The sequence below is a fragment of the Acanthochromis polyacanthus genome, chromosome 20, assembly GCF_021347895.1.
Source record: "Acanthochromis polyacanthus isolate Apoly-LR-REF ecotype Palm Island chromosome 20, KAUST_Apoly_ChrSc, whole genome shotgun sequence".
Lineage (NCBI taxonomy): Eukaryota > Metazoa > Chordata > Actinopteri > Pomacentridae > Acanthochromis > Acanthochromis polyacanthus.
Window position 1 is genome coordinate 18,417,375 of NC_067132.1, and position 18,711 is coordinate 18,436,085.

At 42.1% G+C, this 18,711-nt stretch overlaps 1 protein-coding gene across 1 annotated transcript in view; it reads right to left on the reverse strand.

Annotated features, from left to right (window-relative positions):
* prex2 (phosphatidylinositol-3,4,5-trisphosphate-dependent Rac exchange factor 2) overlaps positions 1 to 18,711 on the reverse strand; it is a 98,473-nt gene that overhangs the window by 10,974 nt on the left and 68,788 nt on the right. Inside the window, exons 32-38 of the mRNA XM_022206485.2 lie at positions 17,740 to 17,837; positions 17,501 to 17,647; positions 11,935 to 12,037; positions 11,663 to 11,806; positions 11,406 to 11,520; positions 1,077 to 1,143; positions 233 to 423 (exon numbers count right to left, since the gene is read on the reverse strand). Of these exons, the coding sequence (XP_022062177.1) occupies positions 233 to 423; positions 1,077 to 1,143; positions 11,406 to 11,520; positions 11,663 to 11,806; positions 11,935 to 12,037; positions 17,501 to 17,647; positions 17,740 to 17,837 (865 nt within the window). The remainder of the gene's footprint in view (positions 1 to 232; positions 424 to 1,076; positions 1,144 to 11,405; positions 11,521 to 11,662; positions 11,807 to 11,934; positions 12,038 to 17,500; positions 17,648 to 17,739; positions 17,838 to 18,711) is intronic.

Here is an 18,711-nt window from a genome sequence, read left to right on the forward strand (position 1 = left end):
TGAGGAGGGCAGGGCTCGCATGAAATTGAGAGGTAGGCAGTGAATAAAAAGAGGAGCAGAGAAGCAGGGAGAAACTGTGGTTCAAATGGTAAAGGTGAGTAGTGTCAACGCAAGACACATGGAAGGGAACGGAAAGAAGCGAAAGAAAGAAAATTATCATCAGGAACGTATAATTTAACTGGCTCATGGAAAGGCGGAAGAGGTGGCACAGTACATGCGCCCACACACTCACCGGTGAACACCGCTGTTGCACATGACAATGTGTGTGGCGCCCAGACGTGAGCAGAGCTCCGAGGCCACGGAGAGCAGCCCCACTCCAGAAGCCCCGCAGGCGGTGTACTGACAGGCAGCGGTGCGGCGGCAACTGATAAAACTTTCCATCAGACGGTAGAGCTCCTCCAAAGCATTGAGGGGACGCATTAACTGGGCAGAAACAAAGAGAGCGAGGTTAGCGAGGGATGACACATGAAGAATACACTGCTTATTAGCAACATAGTGCATAAAAAACAGAGAGCATCTGCAGAGTATGAGCAGCCTGTGGCCCTCTGTTAGGTAGATTCAGCATTAGTAATTACATTTTCAATGATGTATGATAAGAAGGAGAAGAAAGCATGCTGAGGTGAGAGTCCTAATATTTGGCAGTGAACAGTTTATGGTTTTACTATACATTCATACTGATGCAGTCAATGCCACTTCCTTAAAGCAAACAGGTAATTTATGAAACTGAATGTCTGATTTATTACCAGTCAATTTTGTGATTGCCACTTTGGATGTTCTAACACACATGAAAGCACATCCACGACCCTGTGGTTCCACGACACAAGTGATAGTGCTAAATGCAAGTGTAAACCACCACAAAGACACATTTCAACAGTTGGAGTAGCCCATACATTAATATAATTGTTGAATTTTTTTTGTTAGCTAGTCTAAGTAGAACAAATCTGGTGCTTGTTTGTTGTCAAAACTAGTGACTGGGCCTTTGACCTTCTAGCTGAAGTGGTCAAGTAGTCAAGTGGACACCTCAGACACACATTACATTGTGAATGCAGCATGACGCTGTGTAAGGCCGATCTTACCTTATCGATGAGGGCAGCTTTGGGTGCAGAGCTGGGCGGCATGTTGGACTGATCCAGGTAGAAAGCCCTGGAGGAGCAAAAAAACTCCAAATATGAAAGAATTCAAAGTGAACATTTGTACTACAGTGGGGCGTGAAATTATGCATGTAGAACTAATGTACTGCAGTAGAGTGTATTTAACAATCAGGTGTAAACAGTTTTTTATTTAGAAGCTTGACCGCGTGAAATCGAAACTGTTTCCTTGCACCATTAGGTCATCAGAAGCACTGGCTGCTTTTCTGGGAAAAGTAGGCCACCTGCTCATTACAGAGCGCCACCATCTGACTATCAATCATGAGAGTAACTTGGGCACAGCTAGACAGAAACACAGACTAAGCATCTCTTGTCCTGGGCATCACTCCAAATGCCATTGCCTCATTCATTCATGGAGTACAGTCAGTCTACTGCTACTCCCTTCTTCTACCACAGGAGGCAGCACTGCACTGGTGTCCTTGTGCAGACACACAGGATCTATGCCGCAATGAGTCCATCTGAGGTGCAGTGCTACTGGTGCAAACTCAGCAGTCTGTGACTCCATCAAATCTGAGTAATCCAGCAGTGTGCTAAAAATAGGTCCACTACACCACATTAAACCCTTTGTAATAAAATCACATACTCCATTATTTCTTGCCAGAAGCAGTAATAGCATCTAACGTACAGTCACACTGTACATACACAGCACATTTCTGAAGTCACAAATAGAAGAATATTGGGGAGAAAAGCTGTTTTAAGAGATGCAGCAACAACAGGCTTAGAGGGAAGGAGATTGTTTACAAGAATGAGTGAAGCACATCTCATTCATCTGCACTCACTCTGCTATTAAGTGATTAAAATCAGGCGAAGGAGGCATTCATAATGACCGTGATATTTCTGCCTGACACAATATTAATGAAATTAATTAATCAGAGTAGAGTTAACACATGCCTGATTCGAGATTTTATAGTGATTATAAACCATCCGTGTCAAAATGAAAAGTCAGTGAGATACATATATTAACTAGATGCTAAAGTTGCAATGTAGTACCAGAACTGCACTCAGTGGGGGTACCAGCGTTTATACAGAACATATAACTAGGCGCTAACATCAACAGAGCAGACTTAATTTACCCATTTGTGCCATTAAGAATCTGATTTGTGAGCCAATGTTTAATTAAACCTCAAACAGCAAGTTTCCTATTCCACAACACACATATTCTGAGATGCAGATGAGGAACCTCCTCATTTCATACATTCTCTTGTAGAAGGTCTCCAGGTATTTCATTCCCATCTGCCAAATTGTTCTTCAACTTTGTTGCATGTTCTGCAAAATGACTATGAGCAGGTAAGGGCTGAAAGGGAGCTAACTTGTAATTGGTTCAAGATGTCTTTATTATTGAAAAGATGCAACAGTCGACACGGACTAACAGCGTTACATCATGGAATACACACCTAGAATTGTTGGATAATCGACATTTTTGGCATTTTTTGGTGTTGTTGGATTGAATGGCCAAAGCTCTTAAAATTTGATTTCTTCATTAAAGTTTCTCCACTTAACACCTGGCAGCCATATTGTGTTTGCACACGTGTACATATTTGTCTGAGTGTGAGAGTGTGGTGTTTACAGACTGGGTCCTGTGGAGAAACAAACCACGGAGTAAATGAAAGTCGGATCCACCAGCTTCCAAACAAAACATCATTCTCCTAGCAGGTCAAACAGAGATGAGACGATAAAATGCTGCCAGTGTGAGCGTAATAACACAAAATAAAATTTATTGTAAATCAAAACCTTGACCCGGAATTGTTTCTGCTTCAGCTCTTGTTGCAGATGTGGTGTTTTATCTGTACACTTCAACTGTCAGTCCACTCACCCTTGTCCCGCTTATCGGTCAACCGCTCAGACTTTTATCTTACAAGCGCATGACAGAATCAGTCTGCTAGAAGCCGACTTTAGTTTAACTGTCCAACTCTACTTCATCTACACACAATTGTTTATCTGTTTCAGACAAAACAGAGGCTCCCTCGTCTTGCCCTTGCGCACTTCTTCTGCAGACGCAAGGTCATAATACCCACTGATTATCTCATCCTCCTGCTGTAGGAGTTGTTCTAAAAATACCATCAACCACAGCTTGAGGAACAGCGCAGACTCTCCTGGAGGTCTCTAATGACAAAATAATAGGCGTCAGAGTACAAGCGAAGTGTGGTTTAAAGAGCACCTGCATTACATCGACTGATGATGTTTTGTCAGAGCTTTGGAAAGTGAGCACCTTAGAAACTTTCACCCTGTGTTAAAAATGAATTTTTAAGCCCACACACAGCGCACAAACACACCGCTGTGTGGCTAAGAAAATATGACATACATATTAGGTATAATGTCAAAATCCACTGGGTGTCTATTATTTTGTCTTCCATCAAAAGCAGCTTTCAGATTTAATTCCCTCAACTGGAGCTGCTTCACTGTAATGGCAGGACATTGATGGGACCCTGTAGGTTTTTGCGCTAGCTTGTCATCATTTTTCTTACCCACTGGCATTCTGCAACAACAAAGACAAAAAAATAACAATTTTTCTTCTTTAATTCACAAAATTTCTGTAGGAAATTGTGCCAATCACAACTGCAACCCACCATCTTGTAAGCAGCGTGCCCCAAAAACGAAAGGCTACATTAACAGTGTGCAGTCACGCTTGTCTTTCAGCCTTTCCCCCCCTCCTACATATTTTTGCTTTTAGTAGAGATTAAGAAAAGCATAGGTAAAGCCTGCTTGTAGCTCTTTCTGCAATAACTAAACCTCCACTGACCACACACACACACGCAGCCAATAGGTTTTCACATGGGGCTCTAATGGAAAATTTGGCTCCAAGCCAAAGATGACCTGCTCTGTGTGTAGCTGGTTTTATTTTATTGGGCCAATGAGAATACTTAATTCTCTTTGTTTCTGCTTCCTTCATGACAATAGGACACCCGAGGCCCTTTACAGCACAGGAGCATTAGTAGTCTGCCGCAGAGTCAAAGAAGAGGAATCTGAGGCACAGATGTTTTCAGGCTAATGCTGTGGGAATGGGTGTATTAACATCACATCCTTCATTCAAAAAGTACAAAAGAAACATAAATGATCCCTGAAATACCAAGAGAGATATGACGAATATGAGGCTTTTTCTGCGGATTTGGTTCCACTCGCGCGTGAGGACACAAGCAAATTGTCTAGAATTTATGGGATTATATACGACCCCGCAGAGGTGCATGCTGGTCCATGTAAATCATTCACAAGGCTGTGATGAATGACACTCACCGTTATTAAATTCACAAACCCCTGAAGAGTGAGGCAGAGCTGCCTGGGGGCTAATGAGGGCTTTCAGGAGCTCACGGTGATTCTCCTGCACTGACACCAGCGAAATGGTGTGTGAGAAGTGTGCTGGAGGTCATTTCCTTATCCCACGCCTCCTTCCTATTTACACAGGCAAATATTTATGGCCAGTTATGCGCCAACCGGAGCTTAATATGAAAGCACATGCCAGCGGATGCAGCGTCAAATCCACCTGGTCTGTATGTTACGGCACAGTTTTAAAATAAAAGATAGAATGAAATCTGTGAATATGAATGATTTTGCATGCATGTTGATGAAAAATAACTCGCACACGTGACATTTTCAAAGTCTTTAGTGTTAATCAAGTTCAGGAAACAAATGTCCAGTCCCTGACAAGCAAAGCAGATCTGTGTTAATGGTGTCTCAGTGTCAGAGCTAGTTAAAGACATGTTATCCCTAAATCACTGTCACCGAGGACACACACACACAGGTAATGCACATACGCAACGCTAGCTTAGCCGCTGGCCTAAAATAGTGAACCAATTTATGATCCTGCTGCTGCACATAAATAGATGCAAAGCATTCTTGGCTCCATACAAAGGCGATTTTTTTTCCTAATAGAAACTGCTGAAGAGACGAGTCAAGGTCTTTTTTACAGTATCAAGCATCGCTAAGTGCAGAGCTGTCATCATTACAGCGATTCAATGATAGAATCAAAGAGAAGTGATAAATGGAAACAGCTCGGCCCTCTAGGCTTTATAAACAGGGGTTCAGTGCACACCAGCTGGAGCAGAACGAAGCCTCACCACCTTCCTCAGAGCTCCAGTGAATTGGGACATTGGGACTCCTTTTGCCGGTGCAGAGGCTGGAGTACGTTTTTTCAAGTGGAGAAAGTTCTATACTTGCTTCGGAAAAATACTCGACCTAACTGCTGCTGAAGTTAAAAAAATATCCAGAATCAATATCCATAATTATCTATAATTGCTCACATTTTTCATCTGAATAAGTAAAAATATTTCTCAGGGTGCAGCGATCTGAGAGATCCCACTTTTAGCAAACTAGTGCAGCTGAGTGATTTCTGCTCATCCTGAAGAATAAATGTTTAAGATTCTTGCACTCCTAATGCAAGTCAGACGGAAGGACCAAGAACTGGCAACAGCAGCTACTGTTATCCCAACCATTACTGCAAAGCGTTGCTCCAGGGAGGGAGAGAAACATCGCCAGATACATGCAGCAAACCTGAGCTCAGCTACAGATTTGTGGTGGTGTTTTGATATTTTGCACTGGGGTGGGAGTCACGACTGCGTGCTGAACAACCTGAAGTGATGTCAGACCATCTATCATCTTGTTTTCTGGGCATATATTGAGGTGGTGTCCTTAGAGAACAAACAACATGATTGATGCAAAGGAAACTGTCAGGGAGACTTGCATTGTTGGCTGTAGTCGCGTGCTTGTGCATGCATTCATGTGCCCCCTTTGTAAAACAAGAGGAAATGGATATATGGGCCTGTTTATGCATATTATGAGCCTATCTTGAGTTGGCAATACTTAATCAGCTAGCAATAATCACATTGTTGGACATTTGGCACTTTAACTAGCCTATTTACACACAAAGGAGTACGGTAAAGTTGAAACTGACACTCTGATTTGCAATCATCTCGCATTTTTGCTTAACAGAACAAACTACACTGAAGCGGTGTGAATTCCCTGTAGCTAGTGGAGGAGCACATATTGTGAGCACAAATGACTGTGCTGTGCAGTGATGAGAGATGACTCTTAAACTAACAAAGCATGAAATTCACACATCTGTAATAACAATACATACCAACTCCTGGACAACGCTGTGCATTCAAGTTTATTGCCTGTCTTTCAGCTACCACAATATTATTATACGCCATTTGTCAGACTGTATATGATTTTAATATCCACATGAATCAAGTGTTTTTATCAAAGGGACGAGGAAATTTCAAGGCTGGATTGTGATCCAGCGCCAAACACTTCCCCTACTACTGCCAAATGTGTTTCAATTAGGGAGAAATGCCCAATGGCTGCAGTGCAAGCTTCCACTCCCCCCGATAAGACTGGAATATATTGATTTAAACATGCCTCCTTAGATTCTAAGGTTACTGTTACACCTGCAACAACAATATGACAAGAGACACGAGCAATTCTTCAGCAGGCATTGTAGAGAGCATACTGGAGCTGCTGCACATGCCATGATCTATCAATAGTAGGGCTGCATACAGGAGGAAAACCCAACTCCCTCATGAAAACTCCTGTCAATACCAGCAAAATGAGATGAAATCATAAGCCTGCAATAATCTTTCACCATGAATAATACATTGGCAGACTCTGCTCCGGTTCACGTCTCTCCACTCTGCCCTCTCTAGCACAGACTCTCCTCAGCCCATCATCCTCATCCTTCCTCCGATATCTCCACCATATATTCCCCCTTCAATCTTCCCTTTTCCATTCTCACCGCATCCCAAAGGGAGAAGATTCATTCTGTTGTGTTTCCTTCCTTTCTTCAGATTCTCGTACTGGCAAGAGGGGGTAACAGAGAGAAAACTCTCCACTTTTACGTGCTCATCTTGCAATTTATGACTGAAAAGACGAGAGATGATCATTTTATGACCGCGATTAAACTCTCAAATGTCTTCCTGATTCGGCACGAGGAGGAATCGGCAGCAGATTTAAGCAAACAACAAACAGCAAGTCTATGACTAAGCAAACTGTCGCTTTGGGAACATGTCAGGGTTTGAGGATTTTAAATGCACATGTCAGCGGAGATTTTTTATGAAGGCTTGAAAATGTGAATGCAGGTTCTGGCTCCATAAACCGCTGACTGCTTGATTTGGCCCATGGGTTTATGTTCTGTGGAGGACTTGCGTGACTTCATCAGGCACTATGGGCTTGCACAGATCATACTGTATCTTGGTGTGGGTAGGGAAAGTGACAGCCAGAGACAGAGAGGCTGCTGAGAAATCTAAGAGCAACCTTTACAGCAGTATTATTTACTACATGCTGGCAAAGGCATCAGTGGAGGAGAAAAAAAGATATTTTTGCTTTTGATTGCCCCATGAAACATGCTGCATGTACAAGAACAGGCACACGTGAATCACTTCTGCAAGAAAACATGTCCGTTTTTTATGTTTTGAACGGGGCACAATGTCATGAGCAAATGTATTTTTGTTTAATTTCATTTAACACAAATGATCTCACGACCACCGTTTCTAATAGAAAAAGCCTTTTTTCATAATCATCACCATTATTTCTCCACATGCAATGTTAATAGCTGGAAAATCCAATTTAAAAGTACACCACAGGGGTTCCAAATGCATACGGGGTCTCAGGTGTAATGAGAATCTGTCTGAAGGGGTTGACAACATGACAGCGTTTGAACCTTGGCCCCGCAGTTCATTCAGTTCAGTAATGCGCGTGCTGCGCTGTTTCTGCCTGTCAGTCAGCCTCTGGCTCTGGCCCATAGTGTGGGTTTAACCCAACACTGCTGTGGCCCGGCTCCAAGGATAACGAGGTGCCTGAGGTTGGAACGCTGCAACGGAGAGAAGAGTGACATCACGGCCTGGTCTGTGGTCAGCTGAAAGACGCATGGCAGCCGGCAAAAGAAAACTACTGGTAACAGAACATGGAGAGAGACCACTGACTGCCGAGAACCAAATGGGAATATTTACTTTACTACGACTGATACAAGAAAATAGTCTGGGTGGGAGCGAGAACTTTCGCCTGCTGAAGATTTGCAAGAGTTCCCTGTGCTGTTTCACGTGCACAAGAATGACTCACTAGCAGTTTTGAATTGAACGTACTACATGGAGACTGATGTGGATAAAGAAATAGTCAGTGTATCTATAATAGTAATGATTTATAATGGAAATCTATTAAAAAAACAGTTATTGCAACCCCAGACAGTTCAGTAGTTAAGTGTTAAAGTCAAAATTTAACAAAAGTTAAAGTACTTGTTAGAGAAAAAAAATGGCAGCAAGAAATGGAAATACTCGCATCAGTCATATTTTCTGCCAAGTAAACATACTAATATATCCCACCACTGCCAATCATGTGTTTTACATTGTGTCTTTCATGACATATTTTGCTGTCATCATTCCTCAGCAGCAACACAAACTCCTGCACGAATCTTCTTTGCTTTGACAAAAGGCAGCTTTTTCTTGGATGCAAATTTATCCTTTAGGCAGAGATATACATGACAACTCTGCACCCGCTGATTCACCCCTGTGTTCTATATACAGTATGAGAGCTCAGCCTCAGCTTTAAAATGAAACGATCATTCGTTTTGTGAAAAGGAGATGGAGTGTTTGAGAAGGGTACGGTCTCCAACAGTTTCACTCCAGTTGCATTTCTACCCAGCACCTCTAATGCTCCCCAAATCACCAGCGCCACTCGCTTGCCTGTCAGACACATCTGCTCCATGTTACTGCTGGAACCTTTACTGTCAGTTCAATTAGGCTCTTTCTGCACAGGTCAAACTGTGCAGAAACTGATACAACACATGTATGCACAAAACACAATGCCCATTCTGAAAACGTCAAACTTCTACAATGTCCTGCACGTTTGATTCCACCATTAGGCCACATCTGACTTTGTTAGGATGACTTCATTTTAAAAGGCAGGAACAGACAAAAAGATTAAACAATTAAAATAATGACATTTTAGATACTGATCACAACTGTCCACACTGCAGTCTGCAAAAAAGAACTCAATAAAATGAAAGGGATGCCACAAAATGCCAATATTCTACTGTTAAAAGGTTGTACGGTCCCAGAGGATGGAGCAGACAATATAACGACACAAAGAGATTGAAGGGCAGTTGGAAATGAGTGATGCCCACAAAGATTAAATGACCCAGCACAAATTGCTCTCCACAGCTGTGCTTTGAAAAATCCCACACTCAGAGAATACTTGAAGTTCTTTTCTCACAGAATTAGAATCAGGCTTACTTGACGTCAAATTTGGCTCCAGCTTTTTTTTTTTTGTCTTGCTCTCAATAGACATTACCAGTCAAAAGTTTGGACACACTTCCTCATTCATTTGAATACCCATACATGATTAAACATAACAGCTAAGAACAAGGACAACACAGCTGAACAAATATAGGTAGGAAAGAGAAAAAAGACTAGACAGGACTGTTCTGTACACAAATGTGTCAGGAAATTTGCATTATCTCAACACCTCCATCATCGCAAGAGTCATCGGTGTCTTGGTGGCCTGCAGACTGTCCATTGTAGTCTCTTCCTGTCTTATTTGGTATCCGATCCAAACCAGACAGTGATAGAAGAGCAGAGAACAGTCTGGATTATTTTATATGAACTGGATCTGCAGCTGAGGCAGGAAGTACATCCTCTCCTGGGCCTTTCTGATGACGCACTATATGTTTTTGGGTCCTGGGAGACAGCAGATCCCAGGAACTGGTGCTTCCACGGCGTTTTTGAAGATGGTGATGGGGGCTTCCCCTGAGGTCAACTGAGATCTCCACAGTTACGATCGAGTTCAGCTCCAGGTTGCTTATATTGTATGAGAGGCCAGCTGTTCAGCCTCCTGTCTTTATACAGACTCATCACTGTTCTGGTTGAGGCTGCTGACCATTACGCCTCCTTCAAAATTCAGCAGTGGAACAGATGGGTCTCCTGGAGTGTGCTCGTTTGTGTAAAGACAGAAGAGCAGAGGGGAGAGCACACATCCCTGGGGGGTGCCAGTGCTGACTGTGATTTTCCCCAGCTTTACCTGCTGCTTATAGTCTGACAGGAAGTTTGTAATCCACAGACAGTTGGAGGCTGCCACTGTGAGCTGATGAGTTTCCACAAAAGGGATACTTCATCAAACTAAACACCACAAACTAATTTAAAACTCTGCAGAAAGCATTGTCAGTAAATTAATGTTTTGTTGCGGTGGGTCGGGACTGATGTGGCACACAGCTGCCTGAACCGTACATCATTCAAACCCCCATACAAGATTGTCCCTAAATGACTAGAAGAAGTTTTTCTACGAGCTCTGCTGTGCATTTAATTACCCGAGCAATCTGCAGCAGATGTTTAGTTAAAGCCGACGTGTCAACCAAGTCGCCCTCCTAGGTATTCAATGAGGAAATCCCACTCTGACTGGGCTTCAAACAGCTTTCCAAGAGCGTGACTAAGTCTTTCTATTAGCCAAGATGGTTTCAGTTTATGTCATTTATTCTTGATATCACAGCATCTGTAGTTCATTGGAAACTGTGCAACAAACTGGGTCATTAAACTCAAACACAAAGACAAAAAGGCTTCGATCTATAATACCAGAGTGTCCAATTAAGAAACTTTAAAGGCCCAGGTGTATTTGTCTGTAAGTCTAGCATCCTCTTGGCTTGCAAATAGATCTGCACTAACACCAGTATAGAACATCTTGCAAAAGTTACGTTCAATTTCCTCCTTAGATAGTCTTCTAAGAAGTGTTAAGTGCTTTCACAAGCACTTGTATCCTTCTAGAAGCAGCTGGTTTACATGTGATTATCACTTTCTGAAATCCCAAACTAGCAACTCACTGATATTCAGCATAGGCCTGACATTCACTTATACATTCAGGAGGTGAAATAAAGCCAAGTTCTTTTTTATTAAATCCCTCAACTGTCTTCTCCATATCTCTCTCCACTTCATTAAATTATCCACTCTTGGCCAATCATAGAGGGTCTCAAGTGTGCCGCAAACCAATGGGGTGTGAGGTAACCGAGTGCAGCAGCTGTATGGAGGCACTACGTCAGCACTGGTGACATGCTGGGTACTCTCATCCAATCACTGCAGCCCCTGCTGTGTGTGCTCGCAACCAATCATAAAACATTCCCGCTGTGTTTCTCTCAGCCAATCACCTTGAGACCCTGCTGAGAGTTGAGAGCCAAGCCCCACTGAAGAGCAGGTCATCTTGATTTATATTAGAAGTAAACTGCCAAATCACACAGGATATGCAATGTCAGGGTAATATCTGTGGGTTTGTGTTTCTCACATAACATACCTCAGTCTCTTGTAGTACTGTTTGACTTTATCCAATGAGGCAGCATTGATTTGGGCCTGGTATTCCTCCACTGATACATTGTCTCTGTAGTAGTATCCCTCCATACTCTCCAGTGCTACAAAGGGGTCGAGGGATAAATGAAAAATAAAGCAATTAAGGTACTGCATGCACATCTATCTGCAAGGGTTTACGATCATCTATAAAGTGCTTTTTATCTGCACATGACATGCTGACTTCCAGAATCCGGTACTGTATACCTTGTGTGAAAAGCACAGGGTAGATTTTGATGCCTCCTCCATTTTTCAGCCTGTAAGGCAGCTGTGAGAAGTAGAAACTCTCAAGGTAGAAGCAAACTTTCAAGGCCTGGCGGGTGCCCTCCACCTGGTATGAAATGGGTATATCTGTCAAGGAGAGGAGAGGCAGAATTCAGAGCAGAGTTTAAAACTTTACTGACATGTCATAGAATTTTGGCAGTAATGATAAAAGTGTAATATTGATTCTGTGATGAAACTACTGTTAAAGTACGCACTGGCAACCAGCGGCTCCCCTTCAAACTGCTGGAAGTAGAAGGTGACCTTCTCCAGGTCAATCAGGGCAACCTGAGTGTCCTCAAGCATGGCCTGTTCATCAGTCTGCAGAGGAAAAAAGGCATAGTATGAACAGTGCAATGGTCGTGGGAATGTTCTGATTATATACTTAAAGGCCTCATATGGTGAAAATCCCTTTTTATAGTTTTTTTTGTGGATGTTATAAACTTGGCGGTATAAAGTAAAGCCAATAAGGTATAAAGAGGTTTACTTCAGCTATTCGCAAATAAAGCTGAGAGACATTCAGAGTTGGTGGAAACTTAAATAAGTAAGGTATATAGTAAATAAGGGACATTACTGGGTTACAGACACTTAAACAACCCCTTTAGAACACGGCTAAAACCAGAGATTATACATTTGTGTAAAATGAACCATTTTAGTAGTGTTTTGAGCTGAAAATCGAAAGACACATCCTGGGGACACGTGAGACTTTAATCAAATTGCTGAAAAGGGGCACAGCATGGGATCCTCACAAGTACATACATGCACACAGATCCTAAATTCAAGGCCTGCATCTTGAAGCTACAACAGGCACAAGTAGTAATGCACCTGAATCTCCAACCGAACTTATGGCAGTTAAGTCGCACTGGCAGCAATAAAGGCACCAAGTTTGAAAAGAGTGAAGACTGTGTGGAATAAAGAGACAGTTTAGGAGCATTGAAGCAGTTCAGCAGCTCATGGTGGCCCATCCACCTACTCAGACATTTAAGTTGGTTTTCATTTGAATTCATTACTCATCCATATACTTCAGAGGAAAACACAGCAGAACAATGCAGAATGTGCCATTCTTGCTGTCAAAATAATCTCATTCCACAGAAGGAAAACGTGTTTCCCCACAGTCAAACAGTGGCTGAATGATTTAGAATACCTCACACATTGAAAGCAGTAATGATGCTTTCACGAACGAGAGGAGGACGATTTTTAACAACAATCTAACGTTTTACAATGAATTTTTGCAACCACATTATACTAGTACTGTGTTTACTTGTGCTGGTTTTGCTTTGTTTCCAATATTGCATACATGTGTTCTTGCTTAACAAATCAGAACACATTTTCAAATAAAATGCACCTCATGTATTCAATTTGTAATACTATTCTTGACACTATTACTGTTATAATACCTATTCAGTGTGTCAGTGTTGTAGGAAGTGGTGGAGCATATATTTACTAACTACAGCTGGGAAATAATTGTGGTGGAGTTAAGAGTACAGTATACCTCTTCAAAACACAATGGTAAAGAAGAGTAAAGTAGCATAAAATGAAAATCAAACTTGTACTTAGCTACAGTACCTTAGCATATATTCTCCAGCTGTATAAGGAAGTCAGTGTGTGTGGATTCTTGTGTAAAAAGATGCTACATGTATGATGAGAGGTCCGCATGCCTATCTTTAGAGACTGAGTATGTTTACATGCATGACAGCGTGTTTATGCCCATGCATTTGTCTCATTTTCTGTTTGCTTTAGCTTGTTTGTATTTGTTTACATCCTCGAATGTGTGTGCATACGTGTGTGTTTCCTTTTCAAACATGCACTCAGCATCCACAAACAAGCACATCTGCTTGTGGCCACAGCGATAGCAGCTCCACTGTGCTGGATTGTGACGCTCCGCGCTCCTCTGTCACCCCCTACCCTTTTCATTCTTTCCTGCCTCTTCTTCTTCTTCTCTCCATCCACCGCATGCAGAGGGACAAACAGAGCAGCGGTGGAAGAGGATTAGGACCTTTTTTTCTAAAGGCACATTTGAGATGGCCCCGACATGCGACAGAGGGGTACCCACTGTCCTGCCAAGTGACGCCTGCTGTGTGTGGCCAAGTTTATCTCAAAGGATGTCACATAAACACATTCCCCCCCTGACACATGCAGCATTCAGAATACACAAAAACACAAACATGCAGACACACACACACACACACCCTCAGTATCTCCAGCTCCTCTCATGCTGTCTTTCATGTGGTGCCCTAAAAAGGAGCGTGCTGAGATTTCATTGGAATCACCTGCAGGTACTGAGACCCTGTTTGTTCCACACGGACACTTGAAAGGGAGATGTCTTGAGAAAGACAAGGATTGAGAGACACAGAGAGTCAAAGAGAGAGAACGAAAAGACAGCATGGAGGCAGGAAGAGAAAAAGTCGTTGCTGATTTCCTGGGACCTGACGTAAGCCACACACCCCTCTAACCTAAATCAGCCAGAGTCATCCAAAACACACTTTGAAAGCATTTCCTCTGTCTCCAATTCCCACTGAAAGGAAACCGAAATTTGAAAAAAAATAAATCTAAACGCCTTATTTCATTAAAAAGGTGATGACACAAACTGCAGAAAAGAAACAAATAACTGCTTTTAAAGAAAATATTAATACTCCATCATCAGTTTCTCTACTTGGATGAGGACACATTATGAAATTATTAATCAATCTTGAAGGGAAATATTTAATATAGATTTTTCAGGCTTTTCAGTTTCTGTTTTTTTTTTTTTTGCAAAGAGGCTATTCAAAATGAACGCCTGCCAGATGGTCTTTCCCTGGACTGACTTAAACGCACGCCCCCAAAGACACTAGTCTGACACAAACTGAGCCAAAAGAGCACTTGTGTCTGGAGATTTTTCTTTCCAAAATGTGATGAAATATTGATTTTTTTTGCACTGAATAATTATAAGGTGCTCTAATGTGATTGGCTATGGCCTCTAACAGCATTGTAGCAGCTGAGCAATATTGTGCTGAAATGGCCTAAAGTTACAAGGCGCACAAGAAACGAAGTTCACAGTTCTGCAGTGATCTATTTCAGACGTGAATGGCTCTGTGGATTTAAAATTAAAGTAGTCTTGCCTGTAGGAACACTCTGAATGAATCTTTGTGCGAGTGTGCTTTTGTTTTTTGCATGTTTGGGATATTTCTATAATATCCCCAGACAGCAGTTGCAGCTTGAACAGGAGCTCGGCAGAGGATTTAGAAACTGTCAGTTACTTGAGTAACAACAGAGGCTCTGCAAATCAGTGTACACCTCAATGACTCCGACCTCATCTATACACAGCCACTGTAGGCAGACTGTGTATTAAACTCAGCACATAGCACTTATTTTCAGGGGTTTCCACCATGCAGCCAGGTAGTGGCATCTTGCTGATTTATTTAAAATCCAAAATATATAAATGGTTGTTTCCATTTCATTTGCTTAGCTATAGCTCATGGTTATACTTACTCAGACAGCAAAACAAAAGCACTGGTGCTGCATAATTCATAACCTGCAAGCTTTTGCAATTCAGAGAATCATATTGTTTGAGAGACGGTATGTATTCTGGTTGCATCAGAATACAGATTGCGTGAAGGGAAGATACGCAAAAAGAGATGAAGTGTCAGTTAAAGCCAAAATCTTTATCTGTACAATGCAAATGTACTGTTGGTAAAGTAATGTTTCAAGAATAGTACACTACAGGGAATTCAACAACAAATCTATTGGACAGCAATATCTCAAGTTTTCAGTACAGTTGACTAAATGTCAGTGGAGGAGAAGAGTCTTTGTCAACATAGTCCTGATTGGCCAAATGGTTGCCGGAAAAAAACACAACTTTTTTAGCCTTATGGTTATTTGCATTTGCTGACAGATAAAGTCTGTGGGGCCTCCATGGATCAGACTTGTTTGTTCAGCACATCCAACAGATGCTCCACTGGATTGAGATCTGGGGAATTTGGAGGCCAAGTCAACACCTCAAACTCATTGTTGTGCTCCTCAAGCCATTCTTGAACCATTTGTGCTTTGTGGCATGACGCATTACACTGCTGAAAGAGCCATCAGGGAATACCGATTCCATGACAGGGTGTACATGGTCTGCAGCAATGCTTAGGTAGGTGGTACGTGTCAAAGTAACATCCACTTGGACAGGACGATCCAAGGTTTCCCAGCAGAATTACCCAAAGCATCACACTGCCCCCGCCAACTTGCCTTCTTCCCATGGGGCATCCTGGTGCCATGTGTTCCCCAGGTAAGCAACACACCCAGCCATCCACGTGATGTAAAAGAAAATGGGATTCATCAGACCAGGCCACCTTCTACCATTGCTCCATAGTCCAGTTGTGATGGTCACATGCTCATTGTTGCCGCTTTCAGCAGTGCACAGGGGTCAGCATGGGCTCCCTGCAGCCCCATACTCAACAAACTGTCATGCACTATGTAATCTGACACCTTTCAATCAGAACCAGAATTAACTTCTTCAACAATATGAGCAACAGTAGTTTGTCTGTTGGATCGGACCACACGGGCAACCCTTCGCTCCACAGCCTTGGTCACCTATGACCCTGTCTCTGGTTCACCACTGTTCGTTCCTTGGACCACTTTTGATTGATACTGACCACTGCAGACCAGGAACACCCCACAAGAGCTATAGTTTTGAAGATGCTCTGACCAAGAACTCGCTCAAATCTTCACGCTTGCCTATTTTTTCCCCGCTTCTAACACATCAACTTTAAGGACAAAATGTTCACTTACTGCCTAATATACCCAACCCACTAACAGGTGCCACAATTAAGACATAATCAGTGTTATTCACTTCACCTGTCAGTGGTCATAATGTTATACCTCATCGGTGTGTAGTGAAAAACTTTAAGGAATACAATATTGGTCACAAAATCAATAACCAAGCAAATCTGAAATACTGTGACAATCTTCCCTTCTGTTTTTGAGTTGCTGTGTTGAATAATTGTCAGAAAGGTGTCTTTGCAACTTAAGATGCTGCCGTGAAAGTGACCTTTGACCTTTTGGATATAAAATGTCATCACTTCATCATTTTATTCTGTTAAATGCTTGTGTGATATAGATATTTTTTTTTCATTAGAGTCTGAATTCTTGAGTTGTGGCTAAAAACCTGTTTTGTATTGTGACGGTCACCACGACTTTTGATCTCCAAAATCGAATCAATTCATCCTTCAGTCCGAGTGGATGTCTGTGTCAAATTTGAAGAAGTACCTAAGGCATTCAAGGCAGGACAGACACACTGAAAATACAATGCCTCAAGTGATGGCTGCAGCCGTTACAGGGGCATAATGCCAAAGTCAAACTGACAACAGTATCGCACTTAGTCACAGACAAGCATTTTAACAGCTTGTCCCTGCAATTAATAGGAAGCAATTACATGTGCCGACACTGTCAAGCAGGAAATCTAGAGTTTTTGGGATCAGTCTGAGAGGGTAAACGACGATGGCAAGACGGTGACATGCAAACTCTGCAGGTCAGCATTGTCCTGTCATTGATGCCTCTCAAACATACCTTATCATGTGAAACACGTAAGCAGACTAATGCTAGCCGCCTATCCTAACCGTTCATCCTAAAGTAAAAGTACGAAAAGTGGAAATGTAGTCTGCATAAATATGGTCAGTTTAAACGAGCAACAACTAGTTGATTAATGGCTTCAAATAACAGCTATTAGTTGACTCGTAAAATCTTTGGTTGATGGCAGACACAGATTTTGCTTGAGCTGAGTGTTTGTTAAAGTAGATGAACTGATCACTTCCTGACACTCACCAGATTGGGGGAGAGGAGTGACTGGAAATGGAAGAGCAGCCCAGCGCTGGCAATCTGCTCCAGCCAACGCCGGCTGGCTTCCTGGGCCTCCTGTAGGTCCTGGGGGTCTGGGATGTCCTGGTCCAGCTCCCTGCCTACATTGTGGAACTGACAGTGGACACAAACAGCTGATTAGGGAGCTGAGAAAAACAATAATTTCTGATTTCAAAGAGATAGAAGGATATACATCTATAATTTACCTGGTTGAGCACAGCCAGCAGGTGCTCTGAGAAAGCACACACAGCTGCAACTAGAGACTGACAGAACACCATATCTCGACGTAACTGGATCTCTGAGTCTAGAGAGAAAACAACAACAAAATAAAAGATGAGAAGATGAGATTGAAAGGAATGCTAAGACGAGAAAGAAGTTAGAACATAAGAACAGCTTGGAAGGGATGAAAGAAAGACAGATCAGAGAGAGTGAAGATTAAAAACCGAGGTGTCAAGAAATAAAGTAAAAGGTTAAAGGAAAAGGCGTGACAGAAAAGGAGTGCCATGCATCTGTTATGGTAATTAAACAGATTTTCTTAGGGCAGAATTTCAGTGGGGTGACCACAGCAGCTTGGCAGTGTTTTTTTTTTTTTTTTTTTTTTAACGTGCTGGGTATCTAATATTGGATCAGATAAAAATGAGAGCAAATGATAGGTGTGCCTGAGTGGAAAATAATTGGCTGCCATAATTTCTTGAGAAATGGGCTCCTTTGAAAAGTTCAGCAATCCAGTGAGTTAAAAAATGAGTTCATGAACCCCTCAGAAATGAATAATGTGTCACATGAATGACCATAAAGTTTTTGATGCTATTAACCCAGCTAACGAGTTTGTAGGTCCCAAAGGCTTGTAAAGGAGCATAACACCAGAATTTGATCTGCAGAGCTGTTTTATGCTGAGTTGAGTCGTCACTCACTTCTGTAGCTCTTTTAGTGCAGCGCCATTACAGGGAATGTTATGGATTTGAATTTATTGCATTCATTATTGCTGTTGAGGAAGGTTTTTAGTGGTTCCCATACTTTTTACTATGGTATTTTCACTCTGTTCCAAACCTATACCTATAATCAGTGGTGGAAGAAGTAATCAGATCCTTTACTTAAGAAAGAGCACCAATAGAGCAGATGTAAATACTATATTTTACTGTAGCGCATAAGTATTAGCAACAAAATGTAGTTAAAGTATA